Here is a 22428-nt window from a genome sequence, read left to right as displayed (position 1 = left end):
ACAACCAAGATACCCCAAATTATTTGATTACTAACAGTAAGTAAAATGCACATAGCTTATTACTGAGATAAAAAAAATACATTAAACTTCTGAAATACGCACTAATGAGACGGTAGGTAATTAGGTTCTTTTGGGACCCAGATTCTTAACAACGGTAATAATTAATTAATACATAGCAGATTCCATATGGATTCTAACTCCGCATGTAATAAAATAACGGACAAATATTATAAATAATTTATTTACACCATATTACATAGCCTCAACTTTTGGAGTGGGAAACCCAGGGTAGGGTAACTTATCAGAGTCTTTTGCCTCAAAAAATGTGTATGATAACATTATCTCCTCTACTTTGTCCATGAAAGGGTCCTCCATAAACTCTGGATCAATGAAGAAAAACACTGGCATATCAACCTGAAATAAACAAAATAGATAAAGTTTTCATTATTATAGGATTGAACACTAAATTATAAGTCTGGTGTTCTTTGCCTCAGAATTGTTGAAAGTGAGCAAAGGATCAGATGGTTGGACATTGACAACACTTGTGTTTTCTTCGTGGTCACTGCGTGCATACTTGTTATTTTAACTGATTGGCCTATATACAGTTTAATATGTTAAATATAGCCTCATAAGCTAATGCAAGGAATACAAGAAAACTCCAATAATAATCTTGGACCATTGGATTATTGTTGGGTCAAGCTTTATCAGTATTTTGATTCATTTCGACCATAACGTAACACTACATATTTTTTTTTCGATATCAATACAAATTGTATATACATGTATAACACAATATTTATTCCACATACATAGTAAATCACATTTGTATATATATCTAAACTTCTTTGGAAGGCTTAACCTTTGACCAATATGTAAATATAACTAAAGAAGCACAACACAGAGAAGGATAAAAGGTTTGCGTCTTATTTTACTATCTTATCAAGTTCAAAATTTACCGATGTAGATTGATATAAGATGGGACATGATAATGTCATATAAGGTCCAAGACAAAACAAACACAAGTCGTTTGAAGATTTAACAAAATGTAGGCCAATAAAACTCCTTTGGTAAGAGAAATCACTTCTTAGCCGTGAGTTCTTCCGAGGAAACGTATGTTAACAAATAACATGCATTCAAGCATAAATAGTAGGTTACACTTGAAGACCCAAATGTAGACATTGATTTGATATGATTTTTTGTGTTTTTAACGCCACTTTTAAGCACCGCTTTTGGGCTATTTCGTGGCGGCCAGTTTTTATTGGTGGAGGAAGCCGGAGTGCCCGGAGAAAACCACCGACCTTCGATAGGAAAACTGACAATCCTAGTCAATTAAGATTGGAGTCGAGTGCACCCGTACGAGCGGGGTTCGAACTCACAACCTCAGTGTTGACTGGCTAGTGATTACAGTAGTAACTACTTAGACCATTGAAATACAACATAGGTTTCTGAAAAAACGATCTAAAAGTAAAATAAATTACATAGCCACATTCATGCACGACTGTATATAATAATATTCTAACAATTTGTGTACAACACCTTCTTCACGGAAGAGTGAAGTTTTTTTAACAAGTATCATATTCACACGTCCATATATTTATAGACATGTAAGTATCCTTTTATTGTATTTTAGATCATATGATTAAAGTTTCAAAGTTCAGGTATTTTGTGTTTTTCAACAAAAATTGTCATTATGAAAATAATTTCAACAGCAATTGGATAGGCCCCTGGCTATAAGTATTTTTTTAGGTAGATATCCACATTATATGATATTACATATGTATGCAACTTTCTTCCCTATAAACTCCTTGACTGAAATATGTCTTAAGAGCAACAAAAGTTTCTTCCTTGTTTAAGTGTTGAATTCAGATCAAAGTAACATCATCAACAACTGATAATAAATCTGGCTTAGTGCCTGTTTACCCATCCGGTGTAGACTGGAAAAGATTGTGTAACCCAATTATTCGTCAGACCGATGAAATATTGGAAAACTTACACATTTCCCTTTTTATACAGTCAATCGTACAAATGAAAACAGAATACGAAACTAGTCAAAATGGAGGGAATATGTCCACTGGATATGCCATCTAATTCAAAAACTGATTTTAAGTTACAACTGAACAAAAATTATTTTGCTGTTTAAGATATTAGTAGTGACCGTGTGCCTCAGAAAATGCTCTAATAATAAATCAATTTACATATGTATTTTTTCCTCTTCGACTGGCAAAAAAATACGCGTATCAAGTAGAACAGAATCATAACAGGAAATATTTGTTCCCATAATGTTGTCAGTCCGTCAATTTCAAAAAGGGTGTCGAAAACATAATCATATGGGGTTTCATTTACTCTATATAATATCATGTCATATACACAAGACTATTGATCGAAATAAAAGATAAGTTAGTGATATAATCTTAGAATGTAGGTAGTTTTTTTTCTGTAATAAGCCATCACCTGTGTCTGCCTTCACCTGTCCAGTTATTGATCAATATTTGATGCAGATAGGGATTATCTATACCGATGTAGATAGGTATTTAATCTCTGGATCCTTAATGATGTGCCAGACAATCAAATATACATTTATAACAATCGTGAATATTTCACATATCTCTGAAACATCAATTATTTTTAATCAAATAGGAAATATGATTCAGACAAGAGTAATACAAATGAAAAGTTCAGCAGCCATTACTGTGTTCTTCGTATATTTCTGCTTATAAAATCTGAGTCCTGGCTGACGACAGTCTATGCAATTATTTAGGCTATATTTACATATCCACATTATATGATATTACATATGTATGCAGCTTTCTTCCCTAAAAACCCAAGAAAAATTGGTGAGTTCCAAATAGTCCAATTTAGATTATAAATAGTCTCTGGTCTAGGCATGCATCCCAGTGGTGGACGAAGGGCAGCGTAGAGGGCGCACACCAACCCTTTGATCGTATTTTTTTTTTGGCATAAAATGGTCCATTTTTTCATTCCGTTTTAGGGAATTACGCCCCCTTTCAAAAATACTAGATCCGCCCCTGCATCCGATTGCATTAAGCCAACTGGAAAATATAGACGAGGTATATTTTGAATATAAGAAGAAAACATTGCAAGATTAACCAAAGCGCTGTTGGTGATTTCATCCCTGCATGTGTTCTTGTTTTCTGTAATAGCAATCATGTTGATCTGTCGACCATGTCATCGAAAATAACTTTTTAAGTGGACTCTCTCAAATTGGTGACCAGTAGACTGAAACTGGTTATCAAGAGTACACGATTTCGCAATGTTTTCTTTTAAATATTGGGATCATGTTGCTCTTGGAGTCATTAGTTTTCCGTGTAATGTTATTGCATTTTTGTCTTACTTTCTTTTGGCCATGGTGTTGCTGTCAGTCGTTCGAGCTATGAATTTTGACTGCCCTATTTGTATCTTCCTATTTTTTGTTTATTTTGATGTTAGTCAGCGGAGAGACGCCGAATGATGAGTGATTGATGTGAACATTACAAATCCAACAAATCCTTAGTGACAGAGATGAAAATCTTTAAAAGGTTAGGACCCTTAGTTGATGGATCTGGGACTCGGCGTTGCTTAGTCCGTGAAGAGTATTTTTCCGACCGACTTGCAATTTATTAAAAGAAAAGACCCCAGCGCTTAGGAAGTGAAGATCGTTATGTGAGCCCTTATGTTATTTTCTATTCACAGATTTTTCATTTCGATCATGCAAAGAACTTGTTAAAGCAGAAACTGCGTGATTAAAACTATTTATTTTTTAACACAATTTACTGTCTCCAAAATTGGCAAACTGACAGCTAAGAGGTTACACATGCTATATCTTATCAGATACTTAAACTAACTTCCGACATCTTGATATAATTCTGAACACTTAAACATCACATTACATTCCTGGTCGACAAAATATTTATAATAAATGTTACTAAACTTGTGTGTAACACAATATGACATGTTTTAAAAGTTAATTGCCTGCATAAGTCAGCAAACTTGTTTTCTAAATTTAAGCTAGTATGTTGCATTTAACAAGTATAATAATCAACTAATTCAATAAAATAGTCAAGAAACATTACTTTCCTAACATTATTGCATTAATCGGTTTAGAAATGTTTACAAGCATGCATATAATCAATGATATCACTGACCCCCTAACTGAACCATGATTTTTTTTACCTAAGAAATAGAAAGTTAACGACAAACAACAAGTCTATTTTCTGCAATCGTCGCAGCTTTGAGAGCATATCATATGATCTTATTTTCCAATATTGATTCGTTTTTTTTCCAGAATAGTAACATAGATAACTTTAAAAGGGGTTAAAATCCCCTCCCAAAAATTAAAAAAAATAGTAATATTGCAGACTATGATGCCTACAAAAGACACTATCTTGTTTAATTTTTTTTCAAAGTTATTAACAAAGAAACTCTTTGAATATAGAGTGTGTTATTTGTCCACTTGCGTTTCTTGTTCCGACAGCTATTTTACTGTTTAAAAATAAGATTTTTTTATATTAATATATATTTCAATTTCACGTATAATTTTATTATCTCCAGAAAACATGGAATATGTTCACCGTATCTACGGTCTGCTGATAACAATGAATAAAATTGTTACACAACCCTGTTTATCATTAGTTTAAGGTAATTTATGTCGACAAGTTTAATGAGATAACAGATTATCACGTTTAATTCATTAAATTTACTAATTTTCTCTCTGTACACTAATTTTAACTGTCTCCACCTTTGATTAAATACCAAATATTTTAAAATGATGATTCGTGAAAGAATTTGCCATGGATTTTTTTCATTCTCACATTTCCTTTGCATATCATTCAAACCTTCTTTTGCTTTTGCAAAAGGATTAGTGTTCATTTCATTTTTCAGTATTATAAAACAAAAATGTGTTGTTTCAGCTGAACTTCTATTTATAACAAAAGTTTGGAAATTCTTTACTTAGCTGAAATGATTCACCCCAGTCACTTATCAGCATTTAAATCTGTGTCAGACTTTCTTGCGTTATTACCATAGTAACAGAAACTTGATAGAAATTAAAATAAAGAGCAAACTTTAAACAGAAGCACAGACTTGTCATTGATTGATTTAGATTGTCATCTTTCATGATCGATCAAGTTCAATCGGCTAATTAACGTTAAACGATAATGATACCTCAATCAGTTAAATGATTGATATTGCAGCGATGATGACTAAACGGTAAGCTGAGGTCAATTAATGACATCAGCACCAGAAACAAGTTCAACTTAAGGTTGTCGAAATTTCATGACTATTATATATATAGGCAAGGATTTATACAAATCCTTGATATAGGTATAATCAGTAATGTTTTCTACATGCAACCAATGTCATTCATTACTGTCATTCAGAATTTCTCAGGGAGTATGTAGTTACAATCTAAGGGAGCCAACTCTATTATGAATATAAAATGGGTATACATGTCTATTTCTTTTATTAATAAACATAAAATGAACTTAGTATATCAAAGTAAATCGTTTTAAATTACCAAGTATATTTGCTAAGGATAAATTTGTTTTAGGATTAACAGTGAGGCAAATAAATTAAACAGCTCCTACTCTTGCAACATTTTCTTCTGATCAACAGTTCTATCCAATAATTAAAAAAAAACGATGTGTTTTAGGCGTTAAACATTTATCTATCTAGACTTTACTTTCTTTTCATCTGAATTGTCATATGGTGGACAAACCCGAAGTCGGTAACCCTTACATTTTCTGGATAAAAAAGAACAATAGGCAACAAACGCGAACTCAATTATTCTCATGTTATAATAGGTCCACTTGTGACCGTGGTCCCAAGTATGAAAGCAATGATTTCAAACAATGTTGCCTTTTCATTTAAATAATTATCGAAACAATCTACTTAGTAATTTAAAAAGTACAATCCCCAATTTTTCAGTCTGTCCTCCACCTCCAACTGTGCTAGTATAATTGTTGGTGTTTAACGCCATTTTTAGCCCTCTTGGCTATATCGTGGCGGCCAGTTTTCATTGGCGGAGGAAGCCAGATTACCCGGAGATAACCATTGACCCTCGTCAGTAAAATTGGTAATCCTAGTCAATTCAGATACGACTCGAACGAACGGGGTTCGAAATCACAACCTTAGTGTTGGCAGGCTAGTGATAACTGCAGATGAACTACTAAGACCACCAAGGACCTCACCTGAATCAATATCGTTAAAATCAACTGGTTATGTGTTGTTAGCTCATTAAAAAGTAAAGTATACAGGTATACACAATATCTGTTTATTACGAGTGTTGCCTACTAAGTCAACCAATCTTCTAATCGAGGTCCCCTGATTAATCACCCAAGCAATCTTTTAGTAAGCAGCATCGGCGTAATGTTCCCTATCATGTTTTGCGGACTTGTGTCTTCTGATTACGGGTTGCTAACTCATCGGAACAATCTCCTAGTTAGTAGCATAACCTTAATGTCTCTTGGTTACAAGTACTGCCAGCAAATCTGAACAATCTTCTAGTTAGCAGCACCAACCTTATGACTCTTGGTCATAAGTGTTTCCAGCTCATCTGAACAATCTATTAATCAGCACCAACTTATGTATCTTGGTCAAAAGTGTTGCCAGCACATCTTAACTATCTCCTTATAAGAAGCACCAACCTTAAGTCTCTTGGTCATTAGTGTTTACAGCTCATCTGAACAATCTCGTAGTAAGCAACACCAACCTTACGACTCTTGGTCTTAAGTGTTGCCAGCACATCTGAACAATCTTTTAGTAAGCATCACCAACCTAATGTCTTGGTTATAAGTGTTGCCAGCTCATCTGAACAATCTCTTGGTAAGCAGCACCAACCTTACGTCTCTTGGTCATAAGTGTTGCCAGCACGTTTAAACAATATTTTAGTAAGCAGCACCAACCTTGTGACTCTTGGTCATAAGTGTTGCAAGCTCATCTGAACAATCTTTTAGTAAGCAGCACCAACTTATGTATCTTTGTCATAAGTGTTGCCAGCTCATCTGAACAATCTTTTAGTAAGCAGCCCCGATCAATGTCTCTTGGTTACAAGTGTTGCCAGCTCATCTGAAAAATCTTCTAATAAGAAGCACAAACTTATGTATCTTGGTCATAAGTGTTGCCAGCTCATCTGAATAATCTCTTAGTAAGCAGCACCAACCTTACGTCTCTTGGTCGTAAGTGTTGCTAGCACATCTGAACTATCTTTTAGTAAGTAGCACCAACCTCATGTCTCTTGGTCATAAGTGTTGCAAGCTCATCTGAAAAATCTCCTAGTAAACTGCACCAACCTTATGTCTATTGGTTACAAGTGTTGCAAACTCATCTGAACAATCTACTAGTAAGCAGCACCAACCTTATGACTCTTGGTCATAAGTGTTGCCAGCACATCTTAACAATCTCCTAGTAAGCAGCACCAACCTTGTGACTTTTGGTAACAAGTTTTGTTAGAACACCTGAACAATCTTCTAGTAAGCAGCACCAACCTCGTATCTCTTGGTCATAAGTGTTGCCCGCTCATCTGAATAATCTTTTAATAATCAGCACCAACTTATGTATCTTGGTAACAAGTGTTGTCAGAACATCTGAACAATCTCCTAGTAAGCAGCACCAACCTTATGAATCTTGGTGATAAGTGTTGCCAGCTCCTCTGAGCATTCTTGTAGTAAGTAGAACAAAACTTATGTCTCTTGATCATAAGTGTTACCAGCTCATCTGAACAATCTTTTAGTAAGCAGCACCAACCTAATGTCTCTTGGTGATAAAGGCTGCCAGCTCATCTGAAAAATCTATAGTAAGCAGCACAACGTAATGTCTCTTGGTTACAAGATGCAAGCTCATCTCAACCATCTCCTACTTAGCATCACCAACCTTATGTCTCTTGGTCATCAGTGTTCACAGCTCATCTGAACAATCTTTTAGTTAGCAGCACCAACCTAATGTCTCTTGGTTACAAGTGTTGCCAGCTCATCTAAACAATCTTTTAGTAGGAGCACCAACCTTATGTCTCTTGGTAGCAAGTGTTACCAGTTCATCTGAACAATCATTAAGTAAGCAGCACCAACCTTGTGTCTCTTGGTCATAAGTGTTTCCAGCTCAACGAGACAATCTCCTACTAAGCAGCACCAACCTCGTGTCTCTTGGTCATAAGTGTTGCCAGCTCATCTGAACAATCTTTTAGTAAGCAGCACCAACATAATGCCTCTTGGTTATAAGGGTTGCTAGCTCATCTGAAAAATCTTTAGTAAGCAGCACAACCTAATGACTCATGGTAACATGTGTTGCAAGCTCATCTAAACAATCTATTTAGCATCACCAACCTTGTGTCTCTTGGTCATCAGTGTTGCCAGCTCATCTGAACAATCTTTTAGTTAGCAGCACCAACCTAATGTATCTTGTTTACAAGTGTTTCCAGTTCATCTGAACAATCTCCTAATAAGCAGCACAAAATTATGTATCTGAACAATCTTTTAGTTAGCAGCACCAACCTTATGTCTCTTGGTTACAAGTGTGGCCAGCTCATCTAAGCAATCTTTTAGTAAGCAGCACCAACCTTAAGTCTCTTGGTAGTAAGTGTTGTCAGAACATCTAAACAATCTTTTAGCAAGCAGCAACAGCCTAGTTTCTCTTGGTCATAAGTGTTGCCAGCTCATCTCAACAATCTCCTACTAAGCAGCACCAACCTTCTGTCTCTTGGTCATAAGTGTTGCAAGCTCATCTAAACATTCTCCTATTTAGCATCAACAACCTCATGTCTCTAAGTCGTAAGTGTTGCAAGCTCATCTGAACAATCTTCTTTTTAGCATCACCAAACTCGTGTCTCTTGGTCATAAGTGTTGCCAGCTCATCTGAACAATCTCCTACTAAGCAGCACCAACCTCGTGTCTCTTGGTCATAAGTGTTGCAAGCTCATCTAAACAATCTCCTATTTAGCATCACCAACCTCGTGTCTCTTGGTCATAAGTGTTGCCAGCTGATCTGAACAATCTTTTAGTAAGCAGCACCAACCTAATGTCTCTTGGTAGCAAGTGTTGTCAAAACATCTGAACAATCTCCTAGTTAGCAGCACCAACCTTGTGACTATTGGTCATAAGAGTTGCCAGTTCATCTGAATAATCTTCTTATAAGCAGCACCAACTTATGTATCTTGGTAACAAGTGTTGTCAGATCATCTGAACAATCTTTTAGTAAGCAGCACCAACCTTATGTCTCTTGGTCATAAATGTTGTCAGCTCATCTGAACAGTCTCTAGTTAGCAGCACCAATCTAATGTGTATTGGTTACAAATGTTGCTAGCTCATCTGAACAATCTAATAAGCAGCACCAACTTATGTCTCTTGATTACAAATGTTGCCAGATCATTTGAACAATCTCCTAGTAAGCAGCACCAACCTAATGTGTCTTGGTTAAAAGTGTTACCAGCTCATCTAAACAATCTCCTAGTAAGCAGCACCAACCTAATGTCTATTGGTTACAAGTGTTGGCTGCTCATCTGAACAAGTTTATTTAGCACAACCAACTTTATGTCTCATGGTTACAATTGTTGCCATCTCATCTTATCTATTTATAAAATATCCCCCAGTTAACAGTACTACTCCATGTTTCCTGTTTAGATGATGTCATCCAACCAATCTACCAGTTAAACAGTAAAACCAAATACCCAGAAGTTACAAGTATTGCCTACCCATTCAAGCTGTATCCAACTTAGCAATACTATCCAAGTTTTTTGTTTTCTAGAATTGTCTTATCAGATCATTAATCCAATATCCTCAATACTGTAACAGTTATATCAAATTTCTTCTGCTGTCTACTCCAAATAATTTTCTTGTTTCATAAAGTTTCCTGTCTACAAGTGTTGCCTACCAATCCCAAAAATTTGTAGTTAACATGACTTAAAAAATGTTTTCTCTTTTCAAGTGTTACAGTGTGTTACCTACTCCTCTAAAAATTTATTTGGTTGACAAGATTGTTAATCTTTCCAGTTTACAAGTGTTGCAAAGAAAAATCTAATTGATTTTGTAATAAACACAACTATGCATTGTTCCCTGTTTACAAGTGTTGCCTTCCAATCGAAATAGCATTCATGTTAACATGACTATACAATGTTTCCTGTTTCTAAGTCTTGCCTACACAGTGACACCATAACAATGTATTTAGTTTACATGATAAGCAATATTTCTTGTTTTACAAGTGTTGCTTAACCATCTAAATAATTTTCTTGTAATCATGACTATGCCATGTCTCCCATTTGCAACTGTGGCCTACAAGTCCAATTAATTTTCCAGTTAACACTACTGCACAATGTTTCCAATATACACACCTTGCATTTCCATCCAAAAATTTTCAAGTAATCATGACAATGCAAAGTGTTGCTCAATAATCCCCTAAAAATGTTGTAGTTAAAAGAATAACACTATGTTTGTCTTTACAAGTGTTACCTTCTTGCTCATCAAAATCCTAGATAAAAGATCTTTTTAAAAATTAAGGATATATGGTATATGGAGCTTCTAGATTAGGTCTTAGCTAACAGTTTTCAAATGTCTCCTGTTTAGAAGAGATTCCTATCCATCTCAGTGATTTTCTAGTTAACATTAAACAGTACATTCTCTTACAAACTTATAATATTGTAAAGTACTCAAGGCTCAAATGATCTCTTGATTGGTTGTATTCAAGAATTAGTTTCATTGTTAGTGCAATGTTTATGGGAAATGCATGACTTCCTTTTTATGTATTTCATTTATGAATTAGTTTTAGTGATGTAAGGACTTTCTTATGATTTTGGAAAATATAATTTGTTGTGTTTTAGACACTAAATGACACAACAGTACAATGAAATGGTGGGAATTGTATAAGTTTAGTGATTGTGAGTATGAATGTTATTCATGTAATGTTTTAGTGAGGTATTATCTTTTTGTTTATTTACAGTTCAAATCAATAAATTCCAAAATTTAGTTAAAGCTTAATTTAATTTCACAGCCAATATTTTAGTCCAGCTGTTTACATCAAATGCTACTTCATTATGTCAGGGAAATGTTCGAATGAAATGTCTTTAAAAACTTTAAATATATTCAAAAGTTAAAAGAAATTCCTTTTTTTTTATCAGAATATAGGAAATTACTTTTTTTACCAACTGCGGATCCAGAAATCTGAGTTTTGGCAAGCAGATTAGCTGATTTTTTTTTTTCAAAATTAAAGTTTTATTAGTCAGTTTCAATCACAAATCCTTTCAAGCTGATAAATGTGATTCAGGGCAGTTGTAACTCATTTATAGAAACTCTTTGCTTTAAACTGTAAATAGGCATAAACAATAGGATAATCCCTTACTAAGAACATGATTTACATTCATTCTTCACAATTAAGAAGCATCAAATCCCACAATTTCATTGGTCGAAAGCACTTTGCTATATTCTAACTCCTGTTTATAAGATTTGCCTTCTCATGGATCTAATCTGAAAAACTATCAATAGTCTCAAAAGCTTCCTTATATACAATTGATATATTAAAAATAAAATGCTCCGCTGGGCGCAGCTTGATACGACCGCAGAGGTCAAACCCTGAACAGTTGGGGCAAGTATGGACACAACATTCAAGCTTGATACAGCACTGAATTTGTATTGTGATTAAATATTTGACACAGCATAGATTTTTGACACAGAATGAATGTGGTCTAAGAACTTAAATTTTTTTAATTTACCTATTCAAACCATATCATTATTATTTGCTTTTATATATAAATCAGAAATAACCAATTTAAAATGGAAAATTTTAAAGAAAAAAAAAGGAAAAAAAAATCTCCCCCCCAATTTTTTAAACCCCCTTATGATTCATCACCCCCAAACTCAATCCCAGCCTTCCCTTTGTGGAATGGTACCTTGCAGTACAATTTCAGAGAGATCCATACACTTGAACACAAGTTATATTGTCTGGAAACTAGAAAAATGCTTGTTTTTTGGCCCCTTTTTGGCCCCAAATTCCTAAACGTATAGGGCAATTACCCCCAAACTCAAACCCAGCTTTCCCTTTGAGATATGGAACCTTGTAGTACAATTTCATAAAGATCCATACACTTACACACAAGTTATTGTCCTGAAACTAGAAAAATGCTTGTTTTTTGCCCCTTTTTTGCCCCTAATTCCTAAAATTTTGATGCAATTACCCCAAAAATCAATCCCAGCCTTCCCTTTGTGGTATGGTACCTTGCAGTACAATTTCAGAGAGATCCATACACTTGAACACAAGTTATTGTCTGGAAACTAAAAAAATGCTTATTTTTGGCCCCTTTTTCCTAAACGTTTTGGCCAATTACCCCCAAACTCAATTCCAGCTTTTCCTTTGTGATATGGAACCTTGTAGTACAATTTCAGAAAGATCCATACACTTTCACACAAGTTATTGTCATGAAACTAGAAAAATGTTTGTTTTTTGGCCGTTTTTTGGCCCCTAATTCCTTAACTGTTGGTACCATAACCCCCAAAATCAATCCCAACCTTCCTTTTGTGGTATTGAACCTTATGGTAAAATTTCATAAAGATCCATTCACTTAAACTAAAGTTAGAGTGCGAAAACCAATGTGTCTTCGGACGATGACGACGCCAACGTCATACCAAAATACGACCGCAAATTTTTTTTGCAGTCTTATAAAAACTGAAGTCATACCAGTACAAAAATGTACCGATTATTCATTGTAAATAATTATAATCTCAGAATCATCTCCTGGCTAACAATGTTTCCCCTAACTAACTTGTTTACTGCACTAACGGCTCTAACTCTCTTACTCTTTTCAGGATAAAATGTGTTTCATTTGGTATGGTATCTATACACAATTCCAATATGTGCATCGTGTGAAGATAACGATGTGGAACTGTTTTTTGCATGGAAATTATATGCGTCTTACTGACCATTACAAGTTTTAGTAAAACATCACTACTGTGGGAACAATTCAAAAGTGAAAACTAACAGACAGTCAGTCTTTTTTAGGCTGAAACAACTAAACTAATCAAAGTGCTTGTGAGCACTAAAGGGTAAAGATGGCTATCATTTTACAATTTTGTGAATTTTTAAATAAAACATTGAATTGTATTTTGATAGGCAAGTTAAAAAATTTGAGATGGAGTTGTCTTCCTTTGTTCATGATTGTACATTTGTAGTTGAACCTATTTTTATAACAGATGCATACACCATGTATTACTTACATGTATGTAAAAATAAAACAATGTTTTATTGGCAAGTATGGTAAATCAAATACACATCATATTGTAACTTAAATATCAAAGTATAACATATCATCAATAAACTGAATGACATTGACTGGATAGGATCTAAATAATGATCACTTCACTGCACTATTTTGTTTGAACTATTAAAGGTAGTGATCAGCCTTGGAAGATATAGATAGTCAATACCATAGGGTTAATTTATGACAGGCTAATTATGACAGTACTTGTTAGATTTCTTTCCCAATTATTTCATGCAATCTTTACCAAAAAACAAATATTTAGCAGACAGCAACCAGCCATGCAGGGTAATATTCAGAATTTACAAACTATAATTGGGAAAGAAATCTAACAAATACTGTCATAATTAGCCTGACAATCCCATAGTAAAATACAAAAATAATTCAAACATTTAGACAATAACGCATGGCAATCCAGCTAATCTTTATTTAACCTGACAGGAAATAATGTATGTGGCAAATAATTCAGAAGGACAGCATGTAGTAACAATTTTCATTAAACCCAGCGATTGAAAAAGAAAAAGTGACGTAGTACACATAAGAGAAGTTATCTCAAAAATAAGCATAAATACTATAGCCATAAAAGTATGAGAGCATACACCTCAAAGAATGAGGAAACCTCCTCTGTCTCAACATATATTGCATGTAAATGTATAATTCTTAGTTTTATCTGTACTAAATTTAATTCAATTTAAAAATTAAAGCCAATTGTAAAATCTAATCAAAGAATTATTCTGTTGCATGTACCATGTCATTATAACTACAAGGACACAGCACTTAAGTGCTTTTAAGCTGACCATCAATGGTCGGGCCAATACTGTGAAAAATATTTTTTATATTCATTTAAAAAAACTTTGAACATACCTCTTCCTTTGGATTTAATCTTTGTTCTTCAAAACAGAAACACTGAAAATGTAAATATATATAATCAACATTTGTAATGAATCCTTCCTAGAATTTCTCATTAATCTAAATAAAAACAAATACAATCATCAATCTAAATAAAAACAAATACAATCAATATCAAATTGTGGCAAACAAACAAAGGGACAAAGACCTCATGGTATTACAAATGTCTTCTCTTTCTTCATTCAGGCAAACTAAAAAAAAAATTCCTAAAAGGCTGTCTGTCTAACATTCAATTTGATTACTGTGGATTATTTATGTTGTAGATCTGATTTCATGGATTTGAATAAGTCTGCATATAAGATTACTGTAAATTTGTACTTCGTCTTACATCTAAATTTATGGTTTAACTGTACTCACTAAAACCATGAAAATTGGTACCTAACAAATAATAATGAATCCACAGTTGATAGTGAATTGATTGATTGATTGGTGTTGAATGCCACTTTCAGCACAATTGGCTATTTCATAGCAGTTCTTATTGGTGGAGGAAGATGGGATGCCCAGAGAAAACCACTGAGCTTCACCAGGAAAACTGACAAACCTAGTCAATTAAGATTGGAGTCAAATGCACATTTCCATGTGCAGGGTTCAAGCTCACAACCTGAGAGTTCACGGGCTAGTGATACAGTAGTTGGACTACTTAGATCACTCTGCCATTGAGGCTCCCAAAGTAGTGAATTGAAAGACATTTACACATTGTTAAGCCAGTATGAGGAGTGAGATTTGTAATATCAAATAGATATTATATTGTAATTTGTTACTTTGTATAAAATTCCTACCAATAACATCTTCTATTACTCATAACTGATTAAAAATGTGTAAATATTTCAAAAGGACATAACCTGATTTTTAATTGTTAGGTATTTGATAAAACTGGGTTTTAATTCTTATTTGATAAAACCTGACTATTCATTTGAAATGGTCCTTCAGTGAAGTATCACTTTGTGTGTGTTATATCAATAATTCTTTCATATAATTCTATTTAAAATCTTTGCATAAAACAGAAAACAAAATATGATGAACATATCAGAAAGAATCATGATATTTGCATCAAATGGCATTAAAAAAAAAAAAAAAATCAGAAAAATTCTTTACCAGATCACAATTCAAAGTTGTACCACCAATTATATAGGTATTTCATTACAGTCCCAAACTTCTTTTGTAATATGGATGAGCAGTGGCCAATGTTTTTTTTACAAATCTTTTGTACCAATTTCAATAAGCAGTTGTCACAGGGGAGACAACCAGTGAAAACCTTTTAGTTTTAGAATACTGTTATCAAGCCATTAAAATTATTCAGTTCAACATTTTTTCAGCGTCCCTCACCTTCCCCAAATAATAAACAGTAAATCATTTGTACCAATTTCAATAAGCAGTTGTCACAGGGGAGACAACCAGTGAAAACCTTTTAGTTTTAGAATACTGTTATCAAGCCATTAAAATTATCCAGTTTAATATTTTTTCAGCATCCCTCACCTTCCCAAAATAATAAACAGTAAATATTCATTGATTTATAATCATTCTTCTTTCATCAATTTTTGGAATTCTTACAGGTATTATGAGAAGTAAAATTGTAAAGTAATATTTGACAATTATGACTTTTAAAACAGTTTTGAAGTTATATACAAATCCTTCATATATTTAGGCCCAAAACAGACCTTAATGCCCCTACTCCTTTCAACTTTCAAGGGCCTAATACCCTCAATACAGTACAGTAACTTTACAAAATATAAACTCTAAAAGAATGTTTAAGGGATCATTGACATCAGCCAAAAGTTGGGAGGACAAAACTTTTGAATGAGGTATATACATATGTATTTAGTTTCCAGTCATAAAAGGAGAACTTCATCAAACATGACATAAACATTATATTTTCAACATTTAGGCTAAAACACTTTTACACCCAAATAAAATTATAAAAAGAAGCATTCAATTCTTATAATTACATTTTTATGTTGCAACTGTGAAATTAAGAGTTACATCAAGCTTAACGTTTTGTTTTACAATGCACTATTTTAACATTGACTTGTCACGGATAGCACATGCAGTCATAGCTGTTGTATTTTATACAGAAACAAATTATGATCTTGGAGTGCCTCGTGAATGTTGTCAGCAAATCAAAATTATGGATTCTAATGAAACATACATGTTATGTAATTATTATAAGATATCTAAAATATAATTGGCTTACTTGTATTTTATTGAAGTATTGTCCAGCTTCCCAAGGCTCTATGCTGTATGTAGATATACCTATTATAGGTTTGTCTGTTGGGTTTGTTGCTTTGTAGAAAGCTAAGGCTGTTTCACCAGGCACAACCTGTGGAGATATATTTGTATCATTAACTGCAACACAAAACATTTGATTCACCTTTGCCTTAGAAAAATATTAGCAACCATCAAACTACAGATTCATAGGGACTTGTATCAGATAAGCATCACAAGTCACATATGCATTTTTGATTTTATTCTTCAGCAATATCATCTACTGTAGCAAGGCATCATCATCATCATGGCCTTGAAAGAAGTCAAGCCTTGAAAATGGCTATCAAGAAACTTTTGGCATGTATTTTCCACAGCTTACTAAATTTTACATCTTATTCAGGCTATAATATCCAACAGTTACAGTTATCTTTGATTTCATCAGACACCGTATTGATTTACCACAATATCCTTCACTTAATTCATGAGAAATGTCAATTGTCTTTACTCTATTATAAAATTCTGCAAAGTGTTTTATTTCACTAATATATTATAAAATGGTCTTTTGACCTGTGTACTAAATGCTTAAAGTGTTAAAAAGTATTTATCATAGTGTATAGATTTGATTGGCATACATCTAGATTTCACAAGAGCCAAAAAAGTTATGAAATAATGAATTTTTTTACAGATCCAAGTTCCAACTACCAATTCTGGATCCAATATGTTATATAACTTGACACAATGGTGTCAGCTGTGAATGGTTTATACCAGGTCCAACATGATACATACCTTGACTTCTGTTTGTTGTGGTTTGAAGTTCCACTGCATAGAGGCATATTTCTCTGCAGAAAACCTTATAACGATTGGTCTATCTCTTACAGGTTTCATCATTTCAACTTTCTCTGTTTTACCAGCCACTGCAGTGCCCCCAACTCCTGTTGCCTGTAATTAAGATGAAATAGTCATTAATTTTCACTTTATTTCTGCAAGATCTTGACATGAATCTAACTTGGTGAAACAATATTACAGATTTTGATTGTGTAAGATCATTGAATAATTCTACAATATTTGGTAATACAAATGTATCATGTACTAACTTGACATTAACCAATTAACATTCACATGATTCAAGCAAAGTCAGATAAACTTAGATAATCATCGAATTAACTTTTTTGGCAATATTTTTTTGTATAAAACATGAAGATTAATACTCATAAAATAACAATGTTGATTATAAACTTACTTGACAAAGTATTCTGTATAATGGTACCATTGCATAGGCTGCACCTATCATAAATATCCCACCAGCCATAGCATACATTATTGTACTTCTGTGATTATTTTGGTTACTTTGTTTTGTAGTAAGCTGTCTATAAATTATTACTTTGTCACTATGTATTTGTTTTTGTAACACTGTTTTACATTTTGTAATGCACACATTGTGGAAAGCTCGATTTGAAAAAGATCTGTTCAGTGTGTTTAAATTTTTCAATAACGAGGAGCAACAGCGGGTTGAAATCTTCATACATGTCAGAACTGCCATTTTGTCTTGCTTTTAAGATTTAAGTTGTGCTGAAAAAAATTCAAACAAATTCTTTCAATCAGACAATGATATTAATTTTCAATGAATTTCAACTCTTGACAATTTCTGAACCAAAAAGGACACACTAAGTCAAAGAAAACAAGAGGCTCTCAAGAACCTGAATCACTCACCTGTATTTCAGAGAAGATTTTTAAATGTTAGCAAACTTGATGAACAAATTGTGTAAAATTGTCTTTAAAGGGCAATAACTCCTTAAGGGGTCAATTGACAATTATGGTCATATTAACTTTTTTGTAGATCTTACTTTGCTGAACATTATTGCTGCTTACAGTTTATATATGTCTATAATAATATTCAAAATAATAACAAATAAAATGCTTCGCTGAGCGCAGCCTGATACGACTGCAGAGGTCGAACCCTGAACAGTTGGTACAAATTTGGACACAATATTCAAGCTTGATACTGTCTGAATTTGGATTGTGATCAAATTTTTGACATAATATAGATTTCTGACACAAAATAAATGTGGTCTAAGATCTTACAAATCTATTGCGCAATACTGTGCAATTGAAGATTTCTTCTTGAAACTTTTCAAAAATTCTAAATTTGAAAAAAAAAAATATGAATCCTCTAAAAAAATTGGAAAAAAAAATCCCCCCCCCAACTTTTTGAAACCCCCCTTGGAGCAATAACCCCAAAATTCGATCCCAGCCTTTCCTTTGTAGTATGGAACCTTAAAGTACAATTTCAGAGAGATCCATACACTTAAACACAAGTTATTGTCTGGAAACTAGAAAAATGCTTGTTTTTGGCCCTTTTTTGGCCCCTTAGAATTCCTACATATTTGGGCAATTAACCCCAAACTCAATCCTAGACTTCCCTTTGTGATATGGAACCTTGTGGTACAATGTCAGAGAGATCCACACACTTACACACAAGTCAGTGCTCCAGTAAGAAATCAAAAGGGGCAGGGTGCCAGTGGAGGGCAGGGCACTTTTTTATGAAAGGAAAAGTCACTGCTCATTTCTTTTGTCTACGCTTCTGTGTGTATCACGAGTTCACATTCTTTTTTTTACTGTACATGTTGTTAATAAAGATGCATAAGTTGTTGTTTTGATTATTTATTCTATAAAATTTGCATTAGAAAATGTAATTCATACGACATGTTCATAAAACATGTCAATACACATTCATACATCACATCACTATAAACCAATAGAGGCAAATTAACTTACTATTCTCCCCCCCCCCCCCCTTTTTCCAAAAAAAAACAACATCAGCTGTTGTCTGCTCTATGGTTGGGTTGTTGTCTCTTTGACACATTCCCCATTTCCATTCTCAATTTTATAAACTAAACATCTCATAGTTTAGCATACATGTGCCAGAGTTGTCTTATTTCAAAATTTTCAGCTAGAGTTTGGCCCTCAAAACTTTTTTCATTGTTTGTGTTATGGAATTATTTAGTAAAGCTTCATCAAGTTGATGTCATGATAGTTTAACTTCAAACTACCCATTTTTGTAGGATTGCAGCTTAACATTATCATAACAATGGAACTTATAAATTTCTAAATTGACAATGTATAGAACGTGGATTGCTAAAAGTATGATTATCAAAAATAAATTGCAATATATATTTTTTGGTATGTTCAAAGACAGTTAATATCCTTAAGGTAACATTCTTATATAATTTTGTATTCAATTGGTAATTTATTCCTATTTTTAATACTAGATAATATTTTAGGAGCACAAATTTGTAATAAGGTAAAACAGGGGAAGTAACTCCAACATTAATTTCTAACACGTTTACTGTTTGCTTGTCGCTCACAAGTTGAGGTGGACGGCGTTTCTGTGAAGGCATAGTTGTATTTTGATGACTTAAATTCTATTCTAAAGTCATGAAAGTCTTCATTTATACACTCTTCTTGGAATTCAAGCTGACACATTCATCAAATTTATGACAAAAAGGTACATTGTCTTAATTAAATTACCTAGTTATAATACCTTTGAAGTCTTATCCACTGTAATTGATTGTAATGACATGATTATCCTGGGGGCAATCACCTGGTGTCATATATGTAATTTAACTTTGTGATAAGAAATCGATGAAACAAAAGGCAATTTTACCAAAAGGGTTTTTGGGGAAAAGGCGTCAGGGCAGAAGGGCGCAGATGAAGGCACCCAGGGCGCTGCGCCCTTCTATTTTGGGCTTACGAGACCACTGCAAGTTATTGTCTGGAAACTAGACTAATGCTTGTTTTTGGCCCCTTTTTGGCCCTTAATTCCGAAACTGTTGGCCCCAAAACCCCTAAAACAAATCCCAACCTTCTACTTGTGGTATTAAACATTGTCGTACAATTTCAGAGCAATCGAAATACTTATACACAAGTTATTATCCTGTAACTAGAAAAATGCTTGTTTTGGGCCCTTTTGGGCCCCTAATTCCTAAACGGTTGGGACCATCTGCCCCAAAATCAATCCCAACCTTCCTTTTGTGGTATTGAACCTTCATAGAGATCCATTTACTTAAACTTAAGTTATTGTCCGGAAACCAATGTGTCTTCGGACGATGACGCAGACGACATCATACCATCCCAAAAAATTTTTTGCGGTCTTATAAAAACTGCAAAATTTTGTTAAAACTACCAATTCGGTGGCAGCAACCCAACAATGGGTTGTTCGATTCGTCTGAAAATTTCAGAGCTGATAGATCTTGACCAATTGAACAATTTTACCCCATGTCAGATTTGCTCTAAAAGCTTTTGTTTTTGAGATATAAGCCAAAAACTGCATTTGACCCCTATGTTATGTTTTTAGCCATGGCGGCCATGTTTGTCGATGGATCAAAACTTCGGATACAAGTTATAAACTAGATACCCTAAGGAACATTTAGTTAAAGTTTGAAGGTATTTGGCCCAGTAGTTTCAGAGGAGAAGATTTTTGAAATAGTTTACGACAGACGACGACGGACGCCAAGTGATGGCATAAGCTCAAATGGGGCCCTTCAGGCCTTGGTGAGCTAAAAATGTGTCATGAGTAGAGACCGTACAGGTCTATCATTCAACCAATTTATGATGGGGACCCTAAAACTTGTGTAGTGTCAATTTTTAGAGTTGTACACATGAACAGTGTACATTTGTATCTCATACTCTGCTAGTTGATTTTTTGTGTTAGTACACCCCTGTTAAAAGAAGTCCCTATATATTTATGTAAAGTGAACATGCATGTGTGTAATGTATCAATTGAGATATCTCCATCCAAGTCAAAATTTATAAAAGTAAACCATTGTAGGTCAAAGTACGGTCTTTAACACAGAGCCTTGGCTCACACCAATATGTATGTATTTAGTCAGTCAAAAAGACAGATATCAGACAGATCTTTTCCTACAAACAAGGAACAGCTAATTTGGTTCCACTTCAACATTGGAACATATCTGTTTATCAAACTATACTTTAAATACAACGAATTGCGAAAAAATAGGTTTGTAAATTAATTGCATGTGATATTTTCATTATTCCAAAATACAAATACTGCTATGGTCATCAGATTCATCAATAAGTCATCAAAAGGGTGGGACCAATTTTACAGAAATATGCCAGAATGAGCTAGGTTATCAAGACATGCACATCCTTCCTAGTTATTAAAATCCTTGACAGAACAATCCATACAAAAGACCCCAAGAAGTGTTTCTAATTCTCTAGTACATCTTTTAATGGACTCTTATTATTTATTTATATACATTTATTAATTGTTTCCTATTGTTTAAATAGATTAAATAGATTAAGTTCTATTTCGTTAAAAAAATACTTATGTGTTTACTCTTAAGGTTGCATAACATATTTCATCAAACTAAATACAGAAAATTCTATTGTAAAGCTTACACTAACTTGGAAAATACTATGTATTATACGTTTAGATTAAGAAAGCGTGTTAATCTACAAACTTTTACACAAAGTACTCTCGAAAATTGAGTACAAACAGTCTTCTTATAGCTGGTGTATCATTTTCTAACTTTCATAACATAACATATTTATGAAAAAGTCAGGTATGTTCCGAAGGTAACTGGTAGTTTCGGTCCGATTCCCGTTTCGCTCCTTGTCAGTTCGCCACGAAACTGAGTGGTTTCGCCCCCCGTATCAGAAAAATATTTTATCTTTATAATGTTTAAATGTCGAAGTAAATCTCATTTATTCCTATTTATATGGCGCGGAATCAAGTTCTATTTATTGATTTTAGAATATATGTATTTTGGCATTTGCTAAATTAATTTTAGCATATATAGAGTGGGGTGCTCATTTTCGCCATAATTTTCCATGTTTTCTGCAGTTTATGTTCAGACCTTTAAGTTTTTGAAGTATACTGATATTTCTATATGAAGATAACATCAAAAGCAAAATATTCTTAGCTTGAAAACGTGTTTCTCTGAAAAAATGCATCTGAAAAGTTAGATTAAAGGCTATTTGAAATTTCCTGATGTTTTGTCATAGGGGGACACATATTCGCCGTTTTTAAACATCTATTTAAAACCAAATAACTGCAGCTTTAAACAATA

General features: G+C 33.6%; 1 protein-coding gene across 3 annotated transcripts; it reads right to left on the bottom strand.

Moving 5' to 3' along the window:
• Nucleotides 1–223: 223 nt before the first annotated feature.
• On the bottom strand, nt 224–21919 carry LOC127708724 (cytochrome c oxidase assembly protein COX11, mitochondrial-like). 3 transcript variants are annotated; one of them, XM_052213847.1, is made up of 6 exons: nt 21764–21919; nt 17580–17908; nt 17126–17278; nt 16329–16454; nt 14093–14134; nt 224–414 (listed from the first exon to the last, which is right to left on the bottom strand). In XM_052213847.1, the coding sequence occupies exons 2-6, from the start codon at nt 17877–17879 to the stop codon at nt 253–255; spliced, it is 783 nt and encodes a 260-aa protein (XP_052069807.1). In that variant the 5' UTR covers nt 17880–17908; nt 21764–21919; the 3' UTR covers nt 224–252. The 3 variants fall into 3 exon arrangements, with proteins under 3 accessions (XP_052069807.1, XP_052069805.1, XP_052069806.1); XM_052213845.1 differs by having other exon boundaries at nt 21758–21907; XM_052213846.1 differs by having other exon boundaries at nt 21820–21907.
• Between the last annotated feature and the right edge of the window lie 509 nt (nt 21920–22428).

The sequence above is a fragment of the Mytilus californianus genome, unplaced genomic scaffold (genome assembly GCF_021869535.1).
Source record: "Mytilus californianus isolate M0D057914Y unplaced genomic scaffold, xbMytCali1.0.p SCAF_7, whole genome shotgun sequence".
NCBI lineage: Eukaryota > Metazoa > Mollusca > Bivalvia > Mytilida > Mytilidae > Mytilus > Mytilus californianus.
This window is presented reverse-complemented; position numbering and strand designations above follow the sequence as displayed.

What these genes read in the sequence shown, in the direction of transcription:
- LOC127708724 (XM_052213847.1), bottom strand. Translation starts at nt 17,879, where the DNA reads ATGGCAGTTCTGACATGTATGAAGATTTCAACCCGCTGTTGCTCCTCG. An exon ending in AATACTTCAATAAAATACAA is followed by an intron (nt 14,135 to 16,328) that starts GTAAGCCAATTA and finishes TTACATTTTCAG; the next exon opens with TGTTTCTGTTTTGAAGAACA. An exon ending in GATTAAATCCAAAGGAAGAG is followed by an intron (nt 415 to 14,092) that starts GTATGTTCAAAG and finishes TGTTTATTTCAG; the next exon opens with GTTGATATGCCAGTGTTTTT.